This window comes from Cydia amplana, chromosome 13, assembly GCF_948474715.1.
Source record: "Cydia amplana chromosome 13, ilCydAmpl1.1, whole genome shotgun sequence".
NCBI classification, from domain to species: domain Eukaryota; kingdom Metazoa; phylum Arthropoda; class Insecta; order Lepidoptera; family Tortricidae; genus Cydia; species Cydia amplana.
This window is the reverse complement of record NC_086081.1, coordinates 2301907-2326301: the sequence shown is the minus strand read 5'-3', so window position 1 is coordinate 2326301 and position 24395 is coordinate 2301907. Positions and strand designations below refer to the sequence as shown.

The following is a 24395-nucleotide window of genomic DNA, read 5'->3' as shown; positions in this document are numbered from 1 at the left end:
TAACTTTGAGTACAGAATAAATAATAGTAGGTACTAAGTACAGAAGACTCACTCTCTAACAAAACGCGTCTGTTATGATCAGCACAGATATGGCCGCCAGGTGGCGACAGCGCCACGCGCGGCTTATGGCTTTCCCCAAAATTGGATGTACTTTTAGCTAAGTACCTGTAGCAAAGCGACGAAATCGCGGAGTGAGACACGCCTGCTTTGAGTGCAGTGCAGCAGTGCGAGATACGATAATTTTTAAAGTAAGTAAGTAGTGACGAAATGAAACAGTCGTCAACAGTTAAGAACATTTAGTAATCAATAACAGTTTTGAATGATTCACGGTTAGTTTTACTAGACTTATATCGACCGGAATATGCTCGGGAGGAAAACAATACAAAAGGTAATCACGGTTCATATCCCGGTCGATATAAATGTAGTAGTAATCATTTTTAATCTGGACGGGAACTTTCTAAGTGGTAACTTGCATGAGAATTTTCTCATGAAAAGTTTCAGAAATTTTGAGAATCTTCTGTAACTTGCATATTACTAGCCGCGACTGCCTTAAAAGTAATGTACCTACCTAAGTACAGTCACCTGCAATAATATGTTACTCTTCGAAGGTCGCAAAAATATGTGACACGCTCTTATGACTTTACAAATACGATCGTGTCAGATATTTTTGCGGCATTCCCTGTGTAACATTATTGCAGGTGACTGTACACAGTTAGATAAGTACTAGGAGGCATAAAGCCAGAGGTATTTAATGATACAACGAACTTTACTCTTTGGTTTTAATTAATTCATAGAAAATCAGGGTAGGTTTTAATAATGATTACCAAACTCCGTAAACTGCAAGTTCATAATCCTCATTAATCATTAATTTCGACGTCCATTTATAATTTGGGAAACTAAAAGGTTTCCAGTATCATTTATCCTGATACACGTATTATTGTGTACTGTATATTAAATATCACCGGTTTAAATAATATAGTTTTTGCCCTACTTAATAAATATGATAATATCTGGGTTTGCCCGGAAAACATATAAAAACTTAAAAATGCGCAATTTCCCAGAGATAAGACTTATCGATTTTTCGCTCCCGAAAATCCCCATATAGCAAATTTCATTGAAAAGCGCCTAAATTTTGTAGGTACCTAGTTTTAATTTTAGGTTACTTTTTATTGTAAGTTTGCTATGAATTATGTTTATGGTTTTAATAAATAAAATTTAAAATTATTATATTGTGAAAGGTATATTGATATACGAGAACCTACATAGTTATTTAAATAGACCATGAGCACAATCACTCAGAGGGGAGCAATGTAGGCACATCTAGACACGCGGTAGCGTGTCCAGCCAAGTTCAAAGAAAAAGGAACTGGCGACGCAGCAACCGTGTGTAATATTACACGAACCATTTTACCCCCCCCCCCCCCCCCCCATGAGACGACAAAGGGGATTAGAAAAACCTTCCCAAATCTACAGGTGTTATATATTTTGCCCGAAATTTATTCAATTTTCAATTCGTAGAAGGTTCATCAAACATTTCCGTTCAATAGTGTATTATTAGCTACCGTAAACAAATATCCCTTATACCTAATACAGCTGTTCCGGAAAGGCCGTGGTCATTGATTGAACTCCGAAAAATTGCAAAGTTTACAATAATGTTTATTTGATATCCGCAAAGGAATAAGGAAAGTTAAATGACAGCCCTGTTTTACAATTCTAATAACAGATGTGACGCAATCTTTAACCTTTGATATTATTGTATGTTTTTTTTTGTTTTATATATCTATAACTATTAGCGACCTTCATCTTGAATCACTCTATCTATTTTTTAAAACGCATCAAAATCCGTTGCGTAGTTTTAAAGATCTAAGCATACATAGGGACAGACAGGCAGCGGGAAGCGACTTTGTTTTATGTTATGTAGTGATGCCAAAAGATGAACAAATTGTAGTGTTCAGTTTTGTTAAACAATTAAAAATGTCACTTATGGTTTTTGAATATTATTAGGATGGATGATGGATGGATAATAGTTGAGTGGCTTGAAACCTGTTGGGTTAAAAAAAGTTTTAGATTGTTTATTAAAAAAAGTCTTGTAAATGTGTTTAGTTGCATGTAAAGTTACTTGAAAGAAAGCGGACTTAATCGCGTATCAAAATCAAGTACCTATAATTAGGGACAATTTGTAGTAGGTATTTATTGCTATGTATTGGCAAAACGCGTCAGTCCTTTTTGTTAAAAAATGTGTGAAAATTAGTAAAGTTAAACAATATTCGGATAAAATTCATTCAAAACTTTTATGTATTATATTATGACGCCGTAGCATTTCCCCTTCATTTGTTAATTGTTATTTTGGTATCTTAACCAGAAGGCTAAATGAAAAGTATGGCTGTTTCCATACAGTTATTTATAGCGTTCAGTTTGGCGGTTTCTATAAACAGACATAACTTTTCCTGGCAAATAAGAATGATTGACAAAATGAAATATCGACATGTCTGTTATTGACGTTTAAACAAGATAGGTTCCGCGAAATACAGAACACGTCCGATACATACCGTAAAACGGGGTGAGTACCTAGGGTTCGCCGGGAGATTTGGGTTATAAATGGAGAGAGAAAGGATGAAAGGGGGGTGAGATGGGATTTTAAGGCTACTGCTACAAAAATAATGTATTCCAATTTAAAATGGAGCTATAGTAATACTCTTCTTCCACTATCTTCCAAAATCACCTTTGTATGAAATCCCATCTCACCCCAATTACGAGGGACTACGGGGTGAGGTGGGATTTCCTGTTTATCGTCAAAGTTATGAAATGGAACTACCTAAAATAAAAACTAAAATAAAATATATATACAAACGTCCGGAACATTTATTATATACACCATTCAGTTTGCATATGTAAAAATAAAATGTTATCGAGGTTTGAATGTCAGTTTTGCCCCTACTCACCCCATTTTACGGTATCACATATCTTCTAGGATATATTGGTACCTAGTTGTCTATTATTTTGGCACCGTATACTACAGTTTTCGTTTTTATATTTAAGTACTAAATATAATTATGTAAAGAGGACTTTATCAACCGATTTGTATTAGATTTGCATTGTTGAAGCTTCTCGGAAATGTTTATATTGGTTTTATTTTTATATAGGTATCCTCAGACACTCGTTTTTGCCTCGAACGAATGTGTATCTAGTATCTATAATCGACTAGCGACCCGCCCTGGCTTCGTTCGTACGGGTTACACAAAACCTTAATAAATTATACACCTTAACCTTCCACAAGAATCACTCTATTGATAGGTGAAAACCGCATGAAAATCCGTTTAGTAGTTTTTGAGTTTATCGCGAACATACATACAGACAGACGCGCCTGGGGACTATGTTTTATAAGGTGTTAGTGATTTTCACGTGGCTGACGTGGCTAATAGACTACCAGTTTTGTTACTTTGTATGTAACATAAACATTTTATTACTGCCTTTGATTTCTAAAATCGTATCTTACTTTGTTGTTTTGAAGTTCTGAAGTTGTATTTAGTTATAACGAGCGAGCGAGGCCCGAGGTTATCAAATGAAACGAAATATTTTAAGGCTTCCGACGGTAACAAAATTTAAGTTTGATATTACGACATTGAAATTAAAAATGAGTAAAATCTCCGTTATTTAATTACAAATGACTGTGCGTTTCAGTTAGGGATTGCAGAACCGGTACTGTTTAAAAGAACCGGGATTTTCGGTACCGGGCAAAAATGGAACCGGGATTTCCCGGTATTTTCGGTACTTTCGGGACTGCGTTCAAAAATCAGTTTTCACATCAATTTTCAGTAAAAAAAAGCGTAAAACGACCACGAATCTTTCTTAAAACAATAAAAAAGTAGCACAGTGAAGGTACACACTTCTTTTGTACCATAATATGTGTCATTAAGTCGCACAATCATTAATATAATTTGTTTTTTTTTTCCTAGACTACATGATATTTTTACTATCTTTTTTGATTGGCAAAAACTAAATTGTGGCTCAGTAATATCATAATTTTTTTTTAATATATAAGACGTTTTGTGAAAAAGAATAAAAAAATGATAATTTTAGCATGCGTTCAAAATGGGCTGTGGACCTTCGAACATATAATAACAGAACTATCAATACGACAAATCATGCCGTGTTTGAATTTGAATTAAAAGTAGTATTTTATTAATTACAAAATTGTCTGTATTTTTGCTTCTAGTTAGTATACAAATATGAAATAACTAATTGTTCGTATAAAATTATTTATCGTACAAACATTTATGCCCATAAAGTATCAAATTACGCAATTTTATATTGTCGGCATTATCAAACCCATTGACTTTTTTTTTAAATTTATTTTAATGTAGTGGTCAGCCGTAAAAGTATTACCATCAGCCTTAGATTGATAAAATATATTTTTTTCATGATATTTCATGCTAAGTAACAGAAAGCAGTCAAATATTGTACCGGAAATTTTAGTCCCGAAAATCCCGGGAGTACCGGGATTTTAATTTTGAAATCCCGGTTCTTTGCTTGGCTCTAAATCCCGGGAATTCCCGGTACTTTCGGTACCGGTATTTCCCGGGAGCAAACCCTAGTTTCAGTGATATGTGGTGTCATATGATATGAAAAATAATAACCGGCCAAGTGCGAGTTGGACTCGCGCACGAAGGATTCCGTACCACGGCAAAAAATCTCGTTTGTTGTATTATGGGATCCCCACTTAAGTATTTATTTTATTATGTTTTTAGTAATTGTTGTTATAGCGGGAACAGAAATACATCATCTGTTAAAATTTCAACTGACTGCCAGACAGACAGACGGACAGAGGAGTCTTAGTAATAAGGGTCCGGTTTTTTTTTACCCTTCGGGTACGGAATCCTAATGATTGAATGATTGACATTTCCCGAAAGTGCAATCTAATTTGAGCCTTAAATCGGAATGCTATATAGTTGAAATAGTGTTGGCGCGTATGTGGTCGATTAATCGTACCTACTATGTACGAGTATGGAAAAGGGTTAAATGATAAATGAGTAGCTAGGACAAAGATCATTGACACGACGGTATAAGAGGAAACAGCCTCGTTGAGAGGAGTTCCGGGCACGCGTTTCCTGTACCTAGGACTAATGTTACGTGACTAAAATACAAAGGGTCGCTAAAATGAGACGAGGAAAATTTGAAGATCGCTTCTTTAAATGCAGGTGTAAGTTCAGTTACTTAGATGAACTGCATTCAGCATTAAAAGTAGCGGATCAGAATACGCGTCAAAAGTATCTAACCATTCTGTAATAGCTTAATCGTTTCGATGCGGATGGCACGACAGGCGTGTTTTTAACGTGTGGCGTATGACACGATAGGCGTGCCATCCGCAACGAATACTGGAATCGCCGCCAAAGCCAAAAGTTTTCGAAAATGGAACACGCAACGAAATCCTTAACAAAAGACCTTGTAACATGAGCAAATTAAAACGTTAGTTAAAGGTTTTTTAAAGGCTCTAGGTACGTAGGTACCAGCAGCTACCAGCGTATTATATGGTCGACCTTATCGCGTATACAGTAATGTCATGAATTCATGATATGGTGCTTGTCTTTTACTCCATCAAATAACAATTGACCTGACCTTTACTATGTAGGTAGGTACAACACCAACTTGGCGAAATTAGGAAACAAAAGAAGGGTTTCGTAAATAATCATTATATTAGATCGAATAACACCGGTAAGTAAACGCATTCGACCGAGCGTCCACTATCGTACTACTAGTGCCACGTGGCCATTTTAGGAACTAAACATAATAACTAAAGAGCTGTCTACCACAGCTATTGCATTCAGCCAATATCAAATTTCTATATGTTTTATGTAAATAAAAAAACTATATTCAATACACCATAACCCATAACCTAAACAATTTATTTAGATAAACTGCTTTTATTAACATAAGTCTCGTATCAAAATAAGATCAAAACCGTGACAATTTGTTAAATCAGAATCGGGCGGGCATCAAACTGCTTTCATTAACATTCTTATCAAAATAAGATCAAAACCGTGACAATTTGTAAAATCAGAATCGGGCGGGCGAAGTTTCGATTCGACCTGTCACAAAGTTGCGGGCACATGACTACCCCATGTCCTTAACTTCACGAAACAAAGAAGACAAGTTACCGCAGATATATCTACGTATAGGGTTACCAGATACACATTTAAAATTTCCTGAAAAAAATCCTGATTTGCGAATATTTTTCCTGACACTCATATCGTTGACGACGGGCGGGGACGTTGGGGACGGGGGGGTTATAGCCGTATAAGCGATAGGTGCTGCGCCGCAATTTCGATTTTTAAAATATCTATGTATACGCTTGAGGAAAGATTTGTTGAGTGGATATCTTTAATTGTTATTGCGTTAATTTAAGTATATAAAAAGGTACTTAATAAAAAAGTTTATTAATAGGGAATATTACGCGAAAGTCACAATCTAAGGGTCTACAGCAAACGAGGTCTACAGCAAACGAGAGAGTCGAAGTTTTGTTATCTAACCTCTCTATCACTCTTGTACATTCGAGCGATAAAGAGGCAGACAGCTGAGTTTCGATTTCGCGTTTCCCGGTAGACCCTTTGTAAACAAACCGCCTTGATGTACTTATATCAATGTCATATTTGATTGTCTGTGAAAACTTGTCAAAAACAGTTTAAGGTACAGTATGTATAAGTTATTCTATGGTATACTTAAGTCGATAGTGCTGCACTCTGGCGGAAAAACATTGCAGTAATACTCCCTATTAAAAATAAACTGTCATTTTCGTGCTCCGTCCGCATTCCTGACATAAGGCCAAAAGTCCTGACATGTCAGGAATGTTCCCGACATTTGGTAACCCTACCTACGTATGGGCATGACGTGTTGAAAAGGATTCGACACGAGCCTTACCGATCGCAGCCAGGATTACTACGAACAAAAGTGAAAGCGATCGAAAGGGAAAGTGAGACGAATAAGTCGCTAATGCGTTTTGATAGAAATGATCTGGGATGTTCTTTCTTTTGTTGTTTTTTGAGAGTTGTACCTTGAGAAGGGCATTTTTATAATATCTGGGAAAGGGTCCCGTTGTTTCCCATAAAGTTTTAAGTCATAATGTATTGTTTGTCATATTATCATTAGTCATAAAACTGTAACCGTTAACTTTTTAGGATTTTCGTCAGGTTATCCTATAGATACGTTAGGTTAGGTTAGGTTTGTTTTATGAAAATCCTGAAAAGGTGCTGAAAAGTGACGCGTTTCTGAACCAAATAAATTATGACTAACAAAAATGCGGGCAAACAATACATTATGACTTAAAACTATTTGGGGAACAACATAGCACGGGTTGTAGAAGTGAGATAGCGACACCTGAAGGGCGAGGCCGTGGAGCAACTCGTTCTCTATGTTTCAGGATCCCTGACAGAAGTATTACCTGAGGAGGGAGGTTGCACGACAGTCGGCGGCTCGTAGAAGTGGGCGCGCTCGTCGGGTGACAACGAAGCCTGCAGGGCCAGGTTGCCGCGGAGCGACTCGAAGAAGTTCTCCATGTCGTTCAGGATACCTGAGGAAAGTTTATCATGAAATAAAACTAGTCGCGTACAATGAATTTAAAATAGATCCCTGAGTGCCTACCGCGAACCACGTTCGACGTGTTGCCTCTCTGTCGCACTTGTAAATTCGTACGTAAGTGTGACAGGGAGGAAACACGTCGGACGTGGTTCGCGGTAGGCCCTCTGTCGTGGCTTCCAACCTCCGTGGCGACCTGACATAGACCAACTGACGGACTGGCTGACTGACATACATATTTGGAACTACGGACATTTAAATTCAAAATTAGACATGACAACGACACGACAAAATAAGATCAGTTCAGGAAGGACAGCAAGACTATGTTTTGAAACTTTTGAACCTTTCACAGCGTTCGTAAAGCTTATAAGCATACGTATATCGGGGTAATTATAATTTAGCGTATTTATAACTTTGTTTATTGTAAAACAATTACCAAACTATGAATTAAAAATGGGTAGTTGCCTCCAAATGTGCTTAGAATTGTTAAAATAGTTTCTGTTTTGACAGATTTTACCAATTTTTTGCGTAGTAAACCATTCCCGGCTTCCCGCACCGAAAAAGTATGCTTATAAGTCAATCTCTCGGTATCGCTAATGATTGGATATGCTTTGGAAAGAAGAATCAAGTAGTCTAAGTCTTAGGCGCCAGAATTTTGGAGATAATGTTTCGATTTCAGTTCCAGCGTTGGGCATTGGGCACAATCTAGTCGCATATTGTAAGTAAATGTGATCCTTACCAATTTTGAAATATCAAGCAGTGGCAAGGTGAGAAGTAAGAATTCAGTGGAGGGAGAAGTGGCTCTGATTGTCACAAATACAAGTAATCTTAAGGAATGTCAAACATTAATGCTAGCGGGTGTGCCGTTGGAACTAATTTTACTATAAGTAACTACCCAAACTAGTAGTAGAAACTTTAGAAAAATATCCTGATAAAGCAAAGAGTACACTTAAGAAAGCACTGATTAACATGAATTAATGTAAGATATAACTAGTATTAACATGTAAGCACTAACTAACTGTAACAAAACGATATAAGTTTACATATAATTAAGGCTAAGCTTAGTTTAAATAATCTCCAAATATAGAGATTGTAACTGAGATTGATTGTATAACTAACTTGTTGAATGAAAATAAACAGATTATGTTTTTTTTTTACTAATATTTACCTTGCGGACAAAATGAGGGCAGCACCAGCCGTGCAAAATTCAGAGAAAACATTTGTAATACCAACAGAAAGAGCTGAGCGCACTGTAGGAGTTTTGGGTTGTGCTAACAATAAATAATAAGAGGAAAACAAAACTAAGGGTGTTATTGTGGTCTCCGGAGGCATAATATTTGAAATAAGGAGGTCCACTCTATTTCCTTTTATTTACCTAACAACTCATTAGTTTCGTAAGATTTTCAAAGGTATAAAAATAATGAAACCCCTTACAAAAGGTCGTTCCGTATTAAGCTGCCTTGGGACTTGCTGGTTTCAATAAGCCGCGATAAGACACGTCCCGTGGGCACGAGGACCATAAAGGTACCATGATTATCTAATTTTTATGTTCTCTCCAGCAATGGGATTTGAAGTGAAACAGATATTATGGCCTTTGTTATTTATTTTATATACTCTGGCATGGCGACCTTGTCAATAGAAAAAAGCGGCCAAGTGCGAGTCGGACTCGCCCATGAAGGGTACAAATATTTAGGGGATTTGAGACGTACTAAAAAAAACTACTTACTAGATCTCGATCAAACCAATTTTCGGTGGAAGTTTGCATGGTAATGTACATAATATATTTTTTTTAGTAAGTTTTGGGGGTTCCCCATACTTAGAACTGAAACTTAAAAAAAAAATCTAACCCATACGGGTGGGGTATCTATGGATAGGTCTTCAAAAATGATATTGAAGTTTCTAATATGTATAATTTTTTTCTAAACTGAATAGTTTCCGCGAGAGGCACTTCCAAAGTGGTAAAATGTGTGTCTCCCCCCCTGTAACTTCTAAAATAAGAGAATGAACAAACTAAAAAAAATATATGATGTACATTACCATGCAAACTTCCACCGAAAATTGGTTTGAACGAGATCTAGTAAGTAGTTTTTTTTAATGTGTCATAAATCCCCTAAATACGGAACCCTTCATGGGCGAGTCCGACTCGCACTTGGCCGCTTTTTCTACTGACAAGTTGGGTGTGTTTCAGTATAGTAGGTAGATATATTTTTTGCCACATTTCAAGCCTTCAAATTTGTATGAAAGTATGGTACCTACCTAATGCGCTTTGAAGTAAGGTAACCAAAGGTATAGTGCGAGGTGCGACATAAAATAGTAGAAATAAAATAAAATGGATCTAAAACATTTCCATGCTAAATTGTTGCCATGCATAAGCATTTTACGTCAAAAAAGTAGTTACCAGTGGTAAAAGGTCGGAAATAAATTCCCAGTAGTTACCACTGGTAACAACTTGGTGGTAACCCAATACAATCTGTTCGGAATATAAGATCATACTTGCAAGTGTGTAAAGTCCTTGTAGCCGTTAGCCAAACCTCGGTAAGCGTGTAAATGTAGCTTAAGCCATGCAAGCCAGGGTTGTCTCATGCTTACCGACGCCCGCAAAAGGCGTGATGGCCTTACCGAGCCCCGGCGAGGGCTGCCGGCGCGGCCGTCCGTTCAGTGACCGTGCATCCGTGTTCAGTGCCAGCGCTACATGTGGACAATAAATGGGTCAGCTACCTCACTACGGTTCTAAGGAGTGCTAGTTTATTCAGCTAATTCATGTTCATGCAGCAAACAAGGCCCATCGTTATAATTATTTTTTAATTTTCTTATGTTTAATATGAACTTTTTATATGGTACTAGTGCACATGGACGCAATATTGGTATCCACACTTATGATACCTATTAGTATAATTTAGTATGAAATTACGCACCGGGCCTTCTTTGGTGCAGGTTACCTTAGTTATAAAATATGCCATGCAAAAAAGTGTCTAGCTTATTCCGCAATTATTTCTTATTGTATTCAATTAATTAGAGTACAGTTAATGAGATTTGATGTATGTACCAATAATTTAAAGTATAGGTAGTCAAAAATATATAAGTACCATTTCGTACTTTAGCACAGTGCCCGTCAATATGAAGGCCGCTAGAGATCTCATACAATTGTCATTGAGACAAGGTACGAAATGGTATCTAAGCATTTCCTTTTATTTAGACATCCAAAAAAATATACTGAAAGTATAATTAAGCTTTTTGTATTTAACACGTGACAGCCTTACCTTAGGCGGATTGTCAGCACGGCCGTCCGGTTCAGTGTTAACCGTACACAGCTGTAGGGCAAGCTATACCTACAAGCCATGCAAGCCCTTGTCTCGACTACTTGCTGACGCCGGCAAACGGCCTGACCGAGCTCGGGATGCCGGTAGATCCCGTATCCGGTGTTCAGTGCTACCCGTACCTACACAGATGTAGGGAAAGCTACAACAAACCATACCAGGTGCCTCAACTCTCCTTGAGACGTGTTGGGCTTATCGCGTTGGGGCTGCTGGCCTAAACGTCCGACGTTCAGTGCTATACAGCACACAGCTGAGACGAGATACAACAAGCCATGCAAGCCAATGTCTCGGCGCTGCTTATCGACGCTGGTAAAAGGCAAGAAGGCCTTACCAAGAGCTGGCATGGGCTGCCGCCGCGGTCAGTTGCAGTAGGCTTTGCACGAGTGTTTTTCTAACTGTAAGTATTAAATTATAGAGAGACAGACAGTCGATCTCGCGAGACAGTCGCGGTATACTCGTGCTAAGCTTATAGAAGCTGCAACAAGCCAAGCAAGCGATGTCTCAGCTCTGCTTACCGACGCCGGTAAAAGGCGAGAAGGCCTTACCGAGCGCGGGCGCGGGCTGCCGGCGCGGACGCCCGGCGTTCAGTGCCGTCGCCACCGCCGAACGCTTCGTCGGTGTGCCGCTGTTGAACAAAAACAAATTATAGTTGAACAAACCAATTTGTCAGTCAGTAAGAACCAGGAAAACTATACCTACTCATCCTTTTCTTTTGGGTGCTAGTCTAGTGTAAGACAAATCGAGGGGTGGGTGGTCAAACCCGATAACTCGAGTAAAAGGGTTTTTGAAATTAGAACTAAGTATATGTGACATACATGGAGTTCTAATTTGAATGACAAAATATTTTTCAGCTCAGCAGCTCGAACAAGGGTACTTTGCTACTTAAAAACAGTGAGCAAAATCGCATTTTGCTCACTGACTGAGACAAAATGAGTAAAATGCGATTTTGCTCACTCAGTGAGCAAAATGGGATTTTGCTCACTGTTTTTAAATAGCAAAGTACCCTTGTTCTAGCTGCTGAGGTGAAAACTTAATTGTTAGTATATTTTAAGAAAACACGAGTGAATAGGTAAGTGATGAAGAAGTAATACATTTTTCGGGTTCTCTAATATGTTCTCACTGCTGAGGTGAAAAGTTTTGTGAACTACACGAGATCAAAGTTATTTACATCTCGTGCGCTTTTGAGTAGCTCGTGAATCTATTAGAATTATAGAATCTTTCGCTTGCACGGGACTCAAAATAAGCACTCGAAGGAATATCAAACTTTGATCTCTTGTTGTACAAATAACTGAAATAACTATTGATTTATCGGGTTTGACCTCCCTCGTAATATAGTATGATTCTCTCTGTCTATGTTTGAAATGAGACAGTCCATTGACATACTATAACATCAGTTACGTGGGTATTTGAAGACTATGAAGCTGTTTGGGTCACACGCAGTTTTAGAGTTTTTTTTTTATAATTTTCCTACAGTTGCTATTTTTCGGGCCAACTTGATTAGGTAGAAGTGAAAAGAAAAAGGGGGCCGACCGCTTCTCAATACAAAAGTAGTACTCATTTTCATCTCTGGATATTAATAGGTATTTATATTTATTACAGGAAATACTCCACTAAAATACTTTGACGCTAAAGCAAATTTTTTTGACGTTTAGCGTAATGTTTCGCCTTTGTATGAGGGGTTCGACTTGGACGACTTGCCCCATAGAAAAAAAAAATGACGTAAAAATGTTTTTTTCTACTCTTTCCTAATTAGAACACGATACCGGATCCCCCTCTATTTTTGTTACACCTTGTAGGTAAGGTATAGCTTTGTGAGTTTTGTGACTACTTACATAGGTACTTAAAAAAACACAAATCAGAGTAAATAAGAAAATAATATGATTTGTTCAGTTGTACTCGATCAGGTTTGTGATGAAATAACAAGGAAAGAAATAATTTAATAGAGAGTTATTGTTCTTTCTTTGTGTATTTTACAGAAAAGTATGTTAATGGTGTGTTCACGTGCCTGCAATGTTCGCGAACTTTTACCAACAAGATTGGCTACGTCAGCCACTTGCGTTCACAGCCGGACTAGCCAAGGTGACAATCGCCATCGCTTCGACAACGAAACGCTTTGTGTCTCTATCACTCTTCCATATTAGTGCGACAGTGACAGTTGCGTTTCGATCGCTACACAGCACACCAGCGACAGCAACGGAGTTGACATCAGTCACCGTGGTCGAAGTCGGCCTTGTAGTTATTAGGATTTAAAGTACGTACCTCAACTAATAAGCGTTCGTAGAATAGTGGTAAAGACGTGTTAGACGTGCGACTTTCAACTTGAACTTGTACTAGGTATACTTGAATTCAGATTTTGGAATTTTTATACATAATTATTTCATGTCAGAATCATTATAGCTCTTTCGACCTTAAAAGTTTCCCAAAAACGTCATATTTTTTTGTTTGTCCGTTTTGTTACGGGCATTGACGGTTGTATTGAAAACGTAACCAAAAAGACCAAAATAATTCACAATATAATCAGTTTTTGTACGTGGTGGTTGGGTGGCTGCCGTTCCTCAACCCACCAACGGAGCGGCAGCTGACGTTTACCAGGGTTGTTACATATCGCCCTTAACCACTTTACAAGTTATTTCCCGGGATGCGATGACCGACGATTTTTGCTCCTGGCTTGCAGTCTGTTATAGCATAATTATGCAGGTCCGGTAGTATAATATTATGTATATCGTTTTACAGTGGCCATCAGATATATCGGAGCGGCCAAGGTGTTCACAATATCTGAACAGGCACTCTAACGACCTGACAATAGAGGCGTGTTCAGATATATCCAATATATCTAATGGCGACTGTGCCTACGTAACATAATTTACACACAGATAATACTAAAGTTAAAAAAGACAAGTCATCATTTAAAGTTTCGTAAGGCCTATACACCGTAATTTGAAGTCTATTTATAAAACAAATCGCCTACACCACCTACGAGCTGCCTCAAGGAATATCTCCCAAAAATATCAGTCACTATAATACCCCCCGCGACTTAATAGGATATTCATGTCTTTTAATATCAGTTTTATGTCGTTAATATCTTCGTCAGAATCTTGCATTAATCGCGGTATTTTGGTAAATGGTAACCTCTCTTTAACCTGAATACCACGAAAATATAACTGACGATAAACTATTTCCGTATTTTGCTTTCAACAGTTTTCAGCTGAGGTTTTATTATGACCTCGAACGGTCAAATTGCTTTATAAGCTAAGCTAAATAGTTCAAAGAAGGCATAAGTAAGTAAAATTATTAAATACTTTGATTTGTGTTTTTAAGTAGTCGCATTAAAACATAGGTATATTAATTATAACCTGAAATAGATGTCACAAACTAAAAACAAATGCCGGTCACAGGTGGCCTAGTGGTCAGGGCGTTAAGTCTTCATTAGAAGATCAAATGGGAGTAAAAAGTTAAAAACTATTACCTGCACCATTTTTGAAGATAAGATTTCCAAAAACGCTGGGTTCATTCAGTCTGAAAAGCACTTAGATTAGAAGCTTTGTCTGACTATATTCATACCTCAAGTCGTCACTATATCCGTGGTCCTCCCCATACTTCCGATGCCAGAGCTGGTCGCCGCGGTCCTCGATGGAGGGTCCGCGGTCGAAGCGGTTGTGTCCGCTGAGCATCGGCCGCTCCATTAGCAGGCGCAGCAGGTCCAGGTTCTGGATTTCCGCGGAGATTAACCCTGCTGGGGAGGTTTTCAATGAGTGGATGATATAAGCTGTTTTTTTATGATATAGGCAACGATCATAGGAATCACCTGATGGTAAGCAAATAAACAGAGATGTACAAAATGGTTTTAAAAAAGCATTTAAATACAAAATGCAAAATACTTTTCAGATTTACTATTTCAAATGCAAAATACCAAATAGTTTTGCGTTTTGTATTTTAAATGCTAAATGCAAAATAGGTATTTTCAAAATACTTTTTCAAAATAAAATACCTTTTGAACAAATCTCAGATTGTTTTATTTATTTTAGGTATTTATCATGAGAAATAGAGACACAATGCCGAGCCGAACAAAAACGTCTAATATCATGGCATGGCACCTTATGCATGACATTTTGGTCATATTTATCAGTACGCGTATCAATAAATTCTGTTATGGTATTCATAATAGTCCGTCGGTTCCTCTCTCTGCGGCCCTAACCACCGGCAGCTTGGGCCCTGCCCCGCTGCTGGCGGCACCCTAGGTTAGGTTTTTTATAATGTGTTTATACATTTTTTTTATATTATTTTTGTAAGTGTTTTTATATTTTAATTTTATATACATATTGTAAAAAACCAACCTAAGAAGAGAAATAAATAAAGGAAATAATACTCACTTAAAATAATGTAAAAAACTAGACTAACGAAAAGAGAGCCATGGCTCCATTTTGTGACTTGTGTGGCCATTTATTTCGGTTGATTGTGCATCTAGTTCTTATTTTATTATTATTACACTTTTCTTTTATTAATAACAACTGGACTGGTATTGTTAAAAAGTGAAAAAAACATCAGTTTTTATTTATTACGCTTTTTAACAATACCAGGGGGCCGATTATTGAATTTCGATCGCTCGATTTCGTCACTCTAAAATCGGTGGAAAACGGCGAGATGCTGATTTTTGAAATACGAGCGATATAAATTGTGAATTTAGTGGTATTGACCACTAGTTTTTGATTCTATTAGTAGAATTTACATGCCTAGTAGTGGAGATATTACTGAACGAAATACACGAAATCGAGCGGTCGAATTTCAAAAATCGGCCTCCTGGCGCTGGCGCCAGGCGCTAGCAGGCGCCTCTATCGGTCAAATTCGGCAATACAAGCGTCATTCGTTCATTTCATTTTGTTTGACTGGTAATGTTGGCTAAACTTAATCTCAAAGTATTTTGCATTTTGAAATGAATATTAAAAATGCAAAATACGTCTCGAAAAGTATTTCAAATAAAATACAAAATGGTTTTTACTAAAAGGCATTTAAATGCAAAATACAAAATAGGTATTTTGCATTTTGTATTTGCATTTTAAATAGAAGTATTTCAAATAAATCGCATCTCTGCAAATAAATAATCTTAGACAAAATCACACTCGCATATGTAATGGACCTAAAATACATTATGTATGTGTGTAAGTGTCTGAACCACCTACTGACATGACATGAATTTATTAATTTCCGCTACCTAAAGGTTGTCTGGATGGGATCGCTTTTTAGCGATAAGACCGCCTGTTGTTAAACCTCTTTTTTGTATTATTTGTATAGTTATCTGTAATGAGGTGTGCAATAAAGAGTATTTGTATTGTAATGTTGTTGTTGTATAATGTTATACAACAAATAATGTAGTTAAAAAGCGGCCAAGTGCGAGTCGGACTCGCCCATGAAGGGTTCCGTATTTAGGCGATTTATGACGTATAAAAAAAAACTACTTACTAGATCTCGTTCAAACCAATTTTCGCTGGAAGTTTACATGGTAATGTACATCATATATTTTTTTTAGTTTTATCATTCTCTTATTTTAGAAGTTACGGGGGGGGGGGGGGGGACACACATTTTACCACTTTGGAAGTGTCTCTCGCGCAAACTATTCAGTTTAGAAAAAAATTATATTAGAAACCTCAATATCATTTTTGAAGACCTATCCATAGATACCCCACACGTATGGGTTTGATGAAAAAATAATTTTTGAGTTTCAGTTCGAAGTATGGGGAACCCCAAAAATTTATTGTTTTTTTTCTATTTTTGTGTGAAAATCTTAATGCGGTTCACAGAATACATCTACTTACCAAGTTTCAACAGTATAGTTCTTATAGTTTCGGAGAAAAGTGGCTGTGACATACGGACGGACAGACAGACGGACAGACGGACAGACAGACAGACATGATGAATCTATAAGGGTTCCGTTTTTTGCCATTTGGCTACGGAACCCTAATAAAAAACGTAAGTTTAACATTTAAATTTTAGGGTATGAAGCTTGTTATGTGTGTTTAATGTCAAAAAAAAGCGGCCAAGTGCGAGTCGGACTCGCCCATGAAGGGTTCCGTATTTAGGCGATTTATGACGTATAAAAAAAAACTACTTACTAGATCTCGTTCAAACCAATTTTCGGTGGAAGTTTACATGGTAATGTACATCATATATTTTTTTTAGTTTTATCATTCTCTTATTTTAGAAGTTACAGGGGGGGGGGACACACATTTTACCACTTTGGAAGTGTCTCTCGCGCAAGTTTAGAAAAAAATGATATTAGGAACCTCAATATCATTTTTAAAGACCTATCCATAGATACCCCACACGTATGGGTTTGATGAAAAAAAAAATTTTGAGTTTCAGTTCGAAGTATGGGGAACCCCAAAAATTTTTTTTTTTTTTCTATTTTTGTGTGAAAATCTTAATGCGGTTCACATAATACATCTACTTACCAAGTTTCAACAGTATAGTTCTTATAGTTTCGGAGAAAAGTGGCTGTGACATACGGACGGACAGACAGACGGACAGACGGACAGACGGACAGACAGACAGACAGACAGACATGACGCATCTATAAGGGTTCCGTTTTTTGCCATTTGGCTACGGAACCCTAAAAAGGAAATCCGACAATTACCTATGTAATGGTTACAGGACTACAAGTTTTTTTTAATATTTTAATACTACTTAGTATCTCAAAATAAAATAATTTACAAAATCACATATTCTGAGGGTCTCCTTAATAACTCAAATCCCTTTTGGATTTGTCAGAATGATAATACGTTACGCGTTTGCGTGATTTCAACGTTTAAATGCATACAATTATTTTATTTTAATTAAATTTCATACGCTCCGTAATTTGTTAGAAGGGTATTTAGTATGTTTATACAGGGTGCTTCCTGTAACAGGAGCAATAAATTAAACTAAAGGCTGTACTCTTCAAACTGACCAACATTTGTTCAGCAACTTTTAAAAATTATGAATCCTTTAGACTTCCTATTTTTCATACAAAATAAATATTGCCTTTAATGTACGCTGACATCAGTGTGTTTGACGTTGCTTGTCACGCTTTAAACTTAACAAAATTTGCAATACATTGCGTCTTAGAATAAACTTTAAAGTGTAATAAAAATCTAAACATGAGTTATTTTCAAATGTTGCTGAACAAATGTTGGTCAGTTTGAGGAGTACAGCCTACAGTTTAATTTATTGCTCCTGTTACAGGAAGCACCCTGTATATAAAACACCCCTGTCGGGCTAAAACAGTCGGGCGCGACAGTATCTGCACAAACACAAACCGTCTTTTTCTAACTGTATTTATTAGAGTGGGACGGGTATTGTATCTCGCGGGCGACATACTGTCGCTCCCCTCCTGTGCAGGGCCGGATTAAGCATGTCGGGGCCCCTAGGCAGTGCAATGCTCGGGGCCCCCTTACAGTTAATTTTGCATAAATAAGTTCAGTTGTTCAGTACAGGGAAGTTTGCGGTTTTAATTTCAACCTTCAGGTGTCGGTTGAGCCGATCCGAACATGCCGAACGATGTCTTTTTCGCTCTTGCGTGGACATAAAGGTTTTTTATATTAGTTTTTGCCGATTCCTCCTTGCGTCCAGTGTGGGGAGAGCCCTTTTTTTTCTCAATAAGTAGTTAAATATTTTGCGAGGCTGAATAGCGATTGTCCGACCATACGAGCCACATGATTAAAATTAACCTAATAATAAATATTTTACATGTGTTTAAATGATTATTCATTACCCAGTCAAACTAGCATGTAAGTACAGGATAACTCGGCAAAGCAATAAAAATCGCAAGCGCAGCGACCGCGAAATTTTTTGTGAAAAAATTGTGAAAGCGTGTTAAAAAAGCCTAAAAATCCGAAGTTACCCAGTGAGGCGAGCTTTCATGCGAGGTCAAAGCCGTGCTTCAGGATAAGCTCAGCTAGATCACAGACGTCAACCAATGTCCATTGTATTAAAAAGCGAGACCGCAGGCCGAGCTTGGCGCAGCGAGGCCAAAGGCTAAGCTGAAGAAGAGATTTGGTAGACGAACCAAAAATTTAGGTAAAAAGTGAGGCTGAAGGTCGAGCTCAGCAATCTCCACATACTTAACAAGCCCGAAGCGTACTTATAACCAGCGAGGTGAGCTTCCATGCGAGGCAAAAGCTAAGCTTCTGCCTCGCATAATAGTAATAATAATAAGCCCGCAGGGCAGCTTGTGGCGAGCTGTTGGGGAGTAACGACCCCACGGACCCGAGTGCTCCAGAGAGTCGGTCAGGGTCTCCGTCTCCGGCGTGTCTTCGTCGGTCGGAGTGGAACCCCAAGGGGACCCGCAGGACTCTCGGCTCTGGCTTGCCTTCATTGGCCGTCCAGAGAGGAGTCGTTAGAGCTATATGCTCCAGGGGTGGAAGTGAAATTTGCGTAAGCGCGAGTTGGCACAGTGGCTGTTTACAGCCACTGGGTAGAAAGCGGTGTACACCTCTCGACACCCCTGAGCCGCTCACACCGATGTTGCGCCTGGTCGTCTTTACGACGACAGTTTCAGGGGCCCATCTAGTCAGCGGCGAGTCACCACCTGCCTCGATAACGTGTGTTAGCATTGTTATGGCAGGTGTCCGGACTTCTTTACAATAGCCCAGTATCATTGTCCCCCCAAACTTCAATCCATAGACCGATATACTGTTCACTTTTTATACAATAGTCCCAATGCCTGCTGAGACCGGTTCACGGGTATCTATTGATGTACCCGTGAATGGGTTCCAGCAGGCGTTCTACATGACATCAAACTTGTCTGAAAGGGCCTCTGCGCTGTTGGCTTCGGCCCCACGCACGCCTCCCAAAGGTCCGGGACCCCATGGTCCCGAGATATGGTGAGACATACAAATAATAATAATATGTGTCATACAAGAGTTACTCGGAGGGCCGAAGTTTCATTAATGAGGTTTTAGGCCCTCGGGAGCCTGAAATTCGAGCTCGATTTACAGACTTTAAATGCTATAAACGAACATACCTAATTTATATAATCATTTGATGATTGTATGTCTGAGAAACTGATATTGGACATTAGGTATAAGTAGGTACCATACAAAATTATTTATGAATTTTGGCCATATGAAACATAGGCGCGCGCGGGGCCGTCGCGGCCCCCTAGCAGAGGCGGGGCCCCCTAGCCGAGGCGGGGCCCATAGGCAGTTGCCTACTCTGCCTTAGGGTTAATCCGGCCCTGCTCCTGTGCTAGCCCTACTGTCGTCCCTAGAGGAAACTTCCATTAATAAATGAACAACGGTAAAGAGGCGTTTGAAATACGTCACACCCATGCAAATTGTGCCATGGGTCAACCTACAGGTTATTGTGCTCAAAATTTGTCTTACTCGTATTAAAAAATAGCACAGAAACTATACTATAGGTACACTTGTATTATACAGGCTGCTTTTGTTATCACTGACCATTCGCCTCTCCAAATGAAGAAATTTGACGACCTCTTAGCCTAGACCTAGAGGGTAGTGACCCTGCCTACGAAGCACGATGTCCCGGGTTCGAATCTGAGCGGCATATAGATTTAAAAAAATATATTGTTTAAAATTTTATTTCAAATCATTTGTAAACAAAATATAAGTCGAATCAAACGTTTTAAGAAGGTCGTTTAAAAACGTTAGGCATCCGATGATAGATACATATAAGTTACTTATTTTTACCCGTCTACGGCAAAGGAAAAGGAGGGTTTTGATTTTATCGGTAGGTATGTATTTTTGTTCACACTTAGAAATATTCTTTCTAGAAATTTTCAACGGTAATACAAATAGTAGAAAAAAAGCTTTCATTTTGATTTTGACAACGATATTCGTTGAACGATATTCAAATCATTGTTTTGTTAGGGCCCTAAACCAACATTTGATCATTCTAAAGCTGTGAACACAGGCGTATCTGTGTATTCACAGTGTGAAGTCACACTGGGAATCGCACAGCGAGAAGACTATGTAGGAGACGCATTTTTTAAAAGTATCTATTAATAGATATAGGTAAGGTAAATACTAGTGCTCGACATGCTAATGCCCAATAGATGACACCCTGCTGTCACCTCTATTGACAACGACTTCAAGTTTCAACATCAGGGATGTTGCGAATATCCGCATCCGCATCCGCAACCGCGGAACTTCCGCATTATTTTCAACATCCGCATCTGCATCCGCATCCGCATAAAATCGATGCGGATTTAATGCGGACGCGGATGTGGAACAGGTCGGTACAGGAACGTCTTAGCATCGGCGTAAGTGCTAGACTGCTAGGTAATTTAGTCATTAGCCAAAAAAACCTATTAGAAATTAGCAGTCAAGCGTGAGTGGAACTTAATCTACGGAACCCTTGGAACGCGAGTCCGACTCGCACTTGGCCGGTTTTTTGAAATAAAAATTACTAAAATATAATATTTCATGTTTTTTATGTACCTATCTTGACATCCGCATCCGCATCCGCATCCGCGGATGTGAGCTTTTAAAAATCCGCATCCGCATCCGCGGATGTCAAAAAATCGGCATCCGCAACATCCCTGTTCAACATGACATGTACTGGGACCGCGTCGAGCATCAGTACGTTTACCTTATATAAAAAAAAAACGCGGTATGAAGCTAAATAAAAGTGAATAAAATAAGTTTTTGGAAAATAATTCATTTTTGGTACGCTTTTATCGCTGACTGTACTTTTCTTTTCATAAGCAACTAATCATCGAGACAATTCTTACAACCCCAAATACAATTAGGTTGAGTTTTTTTTTATCACAGAGTTCCTATGGCCAGTGGCCACCTTGTCTCCATCATCAGATTAGCTGGATGATACCATAATATTATATTGCATTGACACCCGACTTACATAATATTATGTATGCAAATTTTCAGCTTCATCGGAAACCGGGAAGTGGGTCCAATTTAATTTGCAAGATTTGATTACAGACAGACAACGGGACAGGTGAACAAAAAAGCTTGATAATTGCCTCCTAAGACACTGCGTACAAATTTTTGTACATATTCCAAAAAATATTTTGTCTTCATTGAGTAACTATTTAACTAAGGGTTCCATATTCAAAAACAAAACAAATGCTTCTGGGTCTCAGGAGGATAGCTCTGGGGCTATCTTTCTCGTATGTATTATTTTGTTACAAATAGGCCCCCTTTATCTTTATTGATAACAATGTTTGTATTGTTTGTAATAATTAATTTCCCGTGGGCGAAACTGTTGCAACTTGTTACAGGCGAAGTTAATTTTAACAAAGCGAAGTTGTTCCGGTTTGGATTTCGGATGCTTACTTACTTGCTCATTTAAACTTTGTAATTTTATTGTAAGTAAACGTTTCCATAGGTTTTAAATTAATAAATATCATGTAATAATCTTACACAAATTATTAACTGAATTATGTAGACGGCAAAAAAAAACTTGGTCACTTTTTCTTTAGTGTATGCGTTGCGTACAAGCTTCCATAAAACGGGTCCAGTACTCCTAGTGTTTTCATTCGATAGCGTAACGTTACGAACGCGTTGCGTTAAGTGTCATTTTGTATAGGATTTTAAGTTTCCAAAACGTCCCGCTTGGCGCGCTGTTCAAAATCCCATACAAAAATGCAAACGTGAACGCGCGTCACGCTATCGAATGAAATTTACACTAGGGGTTCTGAACTTGTCCCAGTTTTAGTACACGTTGCTGTCGCAGGCGTAGTGTTTTGTTTTGGCACGTGCTGTGTCGTGTCGCCGGAGATTGATCGTGTGTGCGACAACCACAACAAAACACGGAGCTTATCAATGAAAGATGTTCTGTAACAAACACAGACCACATCAACTACCTACCTACCTACTATACTATACCTCATCCAACTTAAAGAGGAAGGTATAGTTAGTATGAATTGAATTTTCTCAAATGATTTTTACGCAGAAGGCCCTAATCTGTTAAACAAAAGCCATTGTTTTTAGGGTTCTGTACCCAAAGGGTAAAAACGGGACCCTATTACTAAGACTCCGCTGTCCGTCCGTCCGTCCGTCCGTCTGTCACCAGGCTGTATCTCACGAACCGTGATAGCTAGACAGTTGAAATTTTCACAGATGATGTATTTCTGTTGCCGCTATAACAACAAATACTAAAAACAGAATAAAATAAAGATTTAAGTGGGGCTCCCATACAACAAACGTGATTTTTGACCGAAGTTAAGCAACGTCGGGCGGGGTCAGTACTTGGATGGGTGACCGTTTTTTTGCTTGTTTTTTTTTTGCTTATTTTGCTCTATTTTTTGTTGATGGTGCGGAACCCTCCGTGCGCGAGTCCGACTCGCACTTGCCGGTTTTTTTTATATCGTATCGGTCAGCGTATTAGGCACGTGGCAAAGCAACTGTATCGTAATATGTAGTACATAATGCATAGGTTAGGTATACTGGAAAACTCAGAATGCACATCATTGGCCAGAGATTAGAACGCTGCATGCGTATATGATGGGTTTATAGACAACACATATGTCATAAACTGAAATAAATGTCATATAAGAAAAACAAATTAAAATATTTATCTACACACATGTCGTTAGTGCTCTATAATGCGTTCAGAAACTGTAGGAACTGACAAGCTTTATTATAACCAATTTTACTATGAGAACTTTATCTGTGGTAGTAGGAAAAATCTGTACTTTAATGTTATAACGTTACAGATTTTTTGTGACGTTATAAGAGTTTAAATTTGGAACAGCAGTAAAAACTCATGTGGGTCTCTATTCTAGTAGGTATCCATAGATATTAAAACAGTTATCGATACGAAACGTCAATTTAGTATGTTTTTTTAATATAAACCGAACGATATTTGATCGTGAGTGATATGAGAATAGGGACTTCATTGTCTTTATTCGTTTGTCTAGGAATAAAAAAAACTACGGATGCGTGACATGCGTGAAAAAAGTTTTCATTCACCGCCATTTGACGTACAGTTTATCTTTTAATTAGTTTTAAGTATGTGCTTAGATAAAGTAGTGTATGTAACTGTACATAATTAGGCATTAAAATACTCGTGTGATTCTATTAAGAAACTCACTGACGTTCGTTTCTTAAACCCACACTCGTATTTTAATGCCTGTCATTATGTAGCAGTCACATAAACTACTATTTCTGAAGGTGAAATTCGACCGAGCTTGCTGCGGACACTTAACGCCACCATTCCCTAAAATACTAACGCCAAATATTGAATATTCTAAGCAAATATATTATGTTCTTGTTTTAATATTAATACATATTTATTATAGTTATTTAATTAGATTCCAAATGCCATGCAAATATCAAGTTTTGTGAGCCCCAATGAGGCTTAACTCAAGTTATTTAATATAACATGTCGAAATAAATCGAATTACTTGACGTAGAGTTTCCAAACTTTCTAGCAGGAGAGACAAGTAGGTATTCAATATAATTTTGTTATAAACATATTTCTGAACTAACGACAAAGTATCCAATAACAGCAAAGAATATAAATAAGTACCTACATCTTTGACAGAATAACAAATTAA

The 24395-nt window shown here is 38.0% G+C and overlaps 1 protein-coding gene and 1 long non-coding RNA gene across 3 annotated transcripts in view; one reads left to right on the top strand and one right to left on the bottom strand.

Moving 5' to 3' along the window:
* Window positions 1-24395, bottom strand: part of LOC134653350 (uncharacterized) — a 41876-nt gene that overhangs the window by 5232 nt on the left and 12249 nt on the right. Inside the window, exons 2-4 of one of the 2 annotated variants that reach the window (XM_063508685.1) lie at window positions 14447-14618; window positions 11431-11510; window positions 7435-7563 (exon numbers count right to left, since the gene is read on the bottom strand). In XM_063508685.1, the coding sequence (XP_063364755.1) occupies window positions 7435-7563; window positions 11431-11510; window positions 14447-14618 (381 nt within the window). The remainder of the gene's footprint in view (window positions 1-7434; window positions 7564-11430; window positions 11511-14446; window positions 14619-24395) is intronic. The other variant, XM_063508686.1, reaches the window with a different exon arrangement.
* LOC134653226 (uncharacterized) lies at window positions 19082-19475 on the top strand. Its single transcript, XR_010097240.1, has 2 exons — window positions 19082-19149; window positions 19184-19475. It is a non-coding gene; the product is annotated as an uncharacterized LOC134653226 (long non-coding RNA).